Source organism: Gavia stellata, chromosome 3 (assembly GCF_030936135.1).
Source record: "Gavia stellata isolate bGavSte3 chromosome 3, bGavSte3.hap2, whole genome shotgun sequence".
Classification (NCBI taxonomy): Eukaryota; Metazoa; Chordata; class Aves; order Gaviiformes; family Gaviidae; genus Gavia; species Gavia stellata.
In genome coordinates this window covers 83132968-83138967 of record NC_082596.1, presented here as the reverse complement: position 1 = coordinate 83138967, position 6000 = coordinate 83132968, and the positions used below count along the sequence as shown (strand labels likewise).

General features: G+C 42.5%; 1 protein-coding gene across 2 annotated transcripts in view; it reads right to left on the bottom strand.

The window, feature by feature from the left end:
- Positions 1-3096: 3096 nt before the first annotated feature.
- The window catches only part of BASP1 (brain abundant membrane attached signal protein 1), a 52653-nt gene continuing 49749 nt past the window's right edge, over positions 3097-6000 (bottom strand). For both annotated transcript variants that reach the window (XM_059815572.1, XM_059815573.1), the window contains exon 2: positions 3097-3960. In XM_059815572.1, the coding sequence (XP_059671555.1) occupies positions 3217-3951 (735 nt within the window). In that variant the 5' untranslated portion in view covers positions 3952-3960 and the 3' untranslated portion in view covers positions 3097-3216. The remainder of the gene's footprint in view (positions 3961-6000) is intronic.

Here is a 6000-nt window from a genome sequence, read left to right as displayed (position 1 = left end):
TTCTCATGCCACTTCAGGCAAACAACATGCTTCATATTTCTATTAACCATATATGCTTAAGCTCTTTGAACAGAGATGATTTCTTTCCCTCTCTGTGTAGGTATAGAATAGCAGCACTGTGGAGCAATGGTCTAAGTCAGAATGCCTTGGCACCACCAATTACACACTAAGCATTTTAACTACTATGACAAGGCTAATTTTGCAGCCCTCTCTATTAATAAAAGAATTAAAATCATATGGCAACTTCCCTTTTTATTTTTTGAGAATACTGAGCACTTAAATAAGTGCATTAGATTTTGGCTGCTCTGCCTCTCAGCTTCCCAAACACAAGTGTGTATTTCTTTGCCCATGTGCTAGTGATTTCCAGCCACATGGGGCGTAATGTTCCCTTGCACCATCAACACTGTTGGGAAGAAACTACTGTCAGCAAGCAGGTTGTGAGAACTGCAGCACATATGTTAAAAGTTTGCTGTCAACTGCTGCAGAGGCTGCTGGATTTGGATACAGCTGGGGAGCACAGGGGTATTTTTAATTGCCTTAAATAATCAAAGTAAGACTGCATTCAAGATCATCTCAGCAGCTTTAAGTGTGCCAACTGAAGAAAGCTCAGGGGAAAACAAGGCAGGTATTGATTGTCAAACTATTTTAGTAATAGAGATTAAGTGCTATTTTGAACATTTTATTGAAAGTGAATGGGTGTGATACCAGTCAAGGTGTGATATTGTTAGTAGGTACATTTGCATACCATCCCAGTAAACAAGTTACATACCTATTGTCCATTGGCAGCCACTTCCAGCCCAAAGGCAAAGCACAGATTTAGTCCCATCAGCTCCGGGTCGATTCAGTACTACGACATCGCAAAGTACTGCAGGATCCCTGCACTCCTCCTCTCGATCCTGGACTCATCTTGTGAAAATTCATCAGGGAGTTGTGGACAGAAGTCCCCCCTCTCCAGGACACATCTACACAGGGAAACGATGGCAGAGGCCTCTTACAGATTTGCAGGAAAGCCACAAACTTGGCCACACAAAGATGCTGTAGATCGTGACAGCTATGTAAGCACAAAGCTTGGTGAACTACTGTGAATGTGTTATATGCCTGACCCCTTGTAGTGCTTCAGCTATTTAACCTAAATTAGCCTGTCTTCTTTTTAAGTCAGAGTACTTAGCTGACCTTTCTGTGTGCAGAAGAATCCACTTTATTTTGACATGTTATGCATGAAATTGACTCCTTTGTATTAAGGATGCAAAAGCTTGATGGTGGTGCAAGATTCATGAAAGCGAATGACCTGATCTAAACCCAACAGAACTACTCCTGCCTGTTCCAGTAAGCTTTCCACGGGTACCCAACTTCACATCAGTATCCCCAGCACAGTACAAGAACACCATATTCCTGAAGAAAATAAAGGATAAGAATTATGGAAGTCTCCAGAGTGAAACATCCTCACTGCATGGAGAAAGAGTATGTGAAATAATTTATATCATTTTAAAACACCTTTTCCCTTATTTACTAAATACAAGTCCACTCATCCCTTTGGTATGTGTACAAGCTGTGTTTCTGTTTACCATTCCCCACTTCTCTCAGAACCTCTGCTCAGCCTAAGAGCTTATTGATGGACAGACCAAATATGCTTTAACCGGGTTTGTGAATCCTGGGCTCTGCACTGAAATCGTTGTCTGTATCCAGCAAGGACGCCACTCAGCAGAACCTGCAATTATTCGGCAGTTCTGTTGAATAAAAATGGGACAAACAGGCAAAACTATCGAAAAATGTTGTTTATCCTAGGCTAAAATCTGCTCATCTACACAAGGTTGCCCATATTTGAAATACACAAAACTGGCCTATTGTGGCAGCTTTGGTTCATCTCCTGCACCACGGCAATGGGGAAAAGAACAAAGTCTATCAGCACTAGGAATATTTTAACAGGACTAGGATTAAATTTAATTGTCTCTTTTTAAAAGATCAGTTTATCAAATCCATTAACTCCCAGTTAAAACGCAGTCAGCATGCCTCTGGCTCTTTAAAATAGCAAGAGAGCATTTTTTTCACGTTAAGGCAGGCAAAAGCCATTCCTACTTTGCCTGAGATAAAACATATCTGAGATGTGCTATTCATTTGCCACTTCTTCCAACCTCACCTATGAATGCTTGTGGCTGTTGAAGTAGGAGTTTACGGCAGCATGTTTCTAGGTTTGAGGTTGATGATTCTTTCTTTACCTCTACTTTGTTATAAATAGGAGAGTAAGAAGACCCAGATGTAACACTTCTTCTCAGAGTGTAAGGATCACCTTCACCTAGTTCCCAAGGGGTAGAAGTGAAGATTTAATCAGTCTTTACACTTTTATATTTTTTAAATTATTTAACTTTTATTACTGTTGCACCATTTATACAATTACATATAATTTCAATGCATCCATTGTACATTTTGTTTTTTCATTTGTTTTCCAATGAGTGTGTGTTGGTGTCTGTGACACAGAATGGAAGAGAAACTGGAACTGCAATGAACGCAGACTTTTTCATTTCCACTGACCAATAAACAGAACTACAGGTGCACCCAACCACGGACATGCATTAACTCGTCATGAGAAATCTAGGTAGGCTAAGTAGGATGAGAATGCTTTTTACTCCCAAAAAATATTTGGAGAGGAAGAATTGGAGGATTGGCATTGAGAAATATGTGGACAGCTAAGTGGGTTTTGTCTGAAAGTTGGCATTCATCCACTGCATAAAAAAAATATCAAAATAAGAAAGGCTGTAAATAAAAAAACCACAGAAAATACTGCTTTCATAAAGATCTGATTGCCTTGGCACAAACCCAGTGGGCAGAATCAAACGCATCACTCCCAAACCCCATTACAGAACAAAAAGAAGATTTTGATACATTGGTGGAGTGCATTTACAGCAGTTCAGATAAAAAAGATGTGCTGTACTTTCAGACATCCATTTACTTTACTTTTTTTTTTAAATCCAGGACTTGTGTCAAGTTGGCAGAAAGTATATTAGATATTTCCCCACAAAAATACTATTTGGATTCTCCCCCCTCCCTCCCTCCCAACTTGATGGGACATCCTTTTCATTTTTTCTTTTTTTTTTTTTCTCCTTTTCTTTCTGGGCAATACATATTTGTTATTTCAGATCTGAAACGAGTTAGTAGAGCTGAAAAAATAAAAAAAAGACACAGGTTGTTTTAAGTGGTTGTTTCAACAGGCTGTCCAATTTAATCTTGCACTGCTATGGTTTGATCCGAATTGGTCGCTGGAACTTCAGAAGGTTTCGCTTCCTCTGGCGGGGCTGCAGGGTCCGAGGCCTTAGCAGTGGAACTAGGTGCTGCTGTTGCTGCCGCGGTCTCCTTGGAAGAAGGCGCAGCCTCGCTGCTGCTAGGTTTTGAGTCTGAAGCTGGGGCCACTTCACTTTTAGTTTCTTGGGCTGCAGGTGTTGCGGGAGCCTCAGTCTTTTTGGCTTCCCCTTCCTCTTTGCTCTTGTCATCTGCTTTGCTGGGAGCTGTGGCTTCTGAAGGCTGGGAAGCTTTTGCATCGTTGCTAGGCTCAGAAGTTTTGGGTGCTTCGCTAGTGGCAGCGGGAGCAGAGGCTGCAGTCGGCTCCTCTTGCTTGGGTGCCTGTTCGTTGTTCTTCTGTGGCTCTACTTTCGCATCGACAACAGCCTCCGACTTCTCTGGTTCTGGTTTCTGGGTTTCTTCCTGGGTCACTGTTTTCTCCTTCTCCCCTTCTTTTTCTTCTGTCTTATTGGCAGCGACCTGAGTTTCCTTTTCGCCCTTTTCCTCCTTGTTGTTCTCCTTCACTTCTGTGGTCTCTGTGGTTTGCTGGGCATCCTCAGCCTCCTTTGGAGTTTCCTCTTCCTCAGCTGCTGCTCCTTCAGCCTTCTTGTCTTTGTCTTTAGCTTTTTCATCATTGACACTGTACCCCTTCTTCTTCTTGCTCAGTTTGCCTCCCATGTTGGAGCTCTGTAACAGAAAAGAGAAGGAGGTGGTTACCCAAAGCCCAGCATTTATCACCAAGAGAATCAAAATCAGATCAACTGAGGTGCAAGAGAAAACTTGATGCTGGCTCCTGAAAAGACAACAACAGGTTTGGTCAGACATTATCAGCTGAACGCACTGACGCCGCTGAGCACCCCTGCCACTGAGCTTACGTCCCGCTCAGCCCTGCAGCATTTCAGTCAGCAAAAACCCCCTTCTGCCACATCCCCTTATGGACAGTCCTCCTCTGAACCCCTCTAACCCTGGTTACTTTTCAGGGGGGAGGGAGGGGAGGGGAGGGGAGGGAGTAACAAGATGATGGAGGACTAACATACATCATGATCTCTTGTGTCCTGAGAAAGAGATATAAAGAATGGAAGTAGAAAAAAGCTGTATTTATATTCAGGTTGGGCACAAACTGAATTTGACTGTCAATCTTGACATCCACCCCTGGTTAACACAAAGTCCACTATCACTCTTGCAAAGGCTATAAACACACTTTGCATTAAGGTTTGGAAAGTTCAAAGCGAGCCTAGAGTCAGTGAGAAGGCTGTTGTTCTTCCTAAGACAGAAGACCGCATCTACTCACTCCACTCACCGCCTGTTACCTACACAGCCAGCTCCCGCTGTAGGTACAGCCTATGTGCAGGGCTGATGGTACCCAGAGGCCAGGAGCGTGTGCCTCCCTCACTCAGAGGGTTGCGGGCACCGCGCTCCAGCAGCCCCAGAAGTAAGAGCAGCTCCCAAGTGGGGACATCCCCACGCACGGAACCCCCACCCAGCCCCTTGCCACCCCACAGCTCCCACAGGGATCGCCAACCACGAGCCCCGCATTCCCGCACATGGCAGCGCCTCACAGCCCCCCGCAGCAGGATGGGAAATGCAGAGACTGAAACACAGCAAGCCTGCGACCATTCGGTAAGGTAACAGAAGCAAATACGGGTACTTCTGAATGCAGGCTTACATGTAGTATGTGATATAACGCAATAAAAAATAGGGGGGGAAAAGAGGGGTGCATGCTTCGTAGCCTCTGCTCACGGTTTGCAAGCACCACAAGTGATCAGCTACACAGTTCAGTTGTTCAAAAGAAGTTGAGCATGTATGTAACCATATCAGTATTTATATACCCTTTGTATGGGAGTCTCAACTAAGAATATAGAAAATTTTCCACTGTACTTCAAAGAAAACTTTGTCTGTTAAAACAGGAGGAGACACAGATATATTGTGTCATTAATGAACATGAAAATCTCCACGATTGCCCAAAAAATACACTTCTGGTATTAAATACATCATTCATACTCAATTAAAGGTTAAGAAAAAAAAAATTCCTAGTTTCGTACCCTTTGAAAATGGTGGCGAAGGTGATTTTTTCAAAATACTGTCAAACAAATGTTTAATTTAAGAGTTTCTCCAAGGAAGCTGAATCTAATTTTCTGTTTTTCAAAGGCAGGTAGTCCCATAGGCCCTATATTTTTCACACACTTGCCAAAAATGTGGATGCAAACCAGCAAAAATTCATAAGAGTGCTCATAGAAGGCTAAATAATAATTAATTTTTAATACCACTAAGAACTAGCTGTCTTTCAGTAGATTTTCTGCTACCACAGATACAAGACACAGGCACAGCCCAACAGCAGACTTTCCATGTCTTGGACAAAAATGAGATATTATGGTCAGCAGAGACCTTTCTGATTTCAGCATTCAAGAACAACAACAATTTGCAAATACTGTTGAATGGTTAGCACACAGCCCTGCAAAATGGTAACCTAATGTTACTAAAACACTACTTTGTTGTCTGAAATTTTATGGGGAACAGCAATAAAAGGATTAACTTCCACAGAGCCATAGTTGAGCAATCTAATCTCTATCTTCATGGCAGAGATACCAGCTTTTTAGGTATTTAGGGCAGGCTATGGACATTAGTTTGTTATCTGACAAATTTACAGGCTTCTTGATACTCCATAAATATTACTCCAGCTTATTTTTTATGTACAGTTACAACGAAAAACTTTGAAAGGGCTTTTGC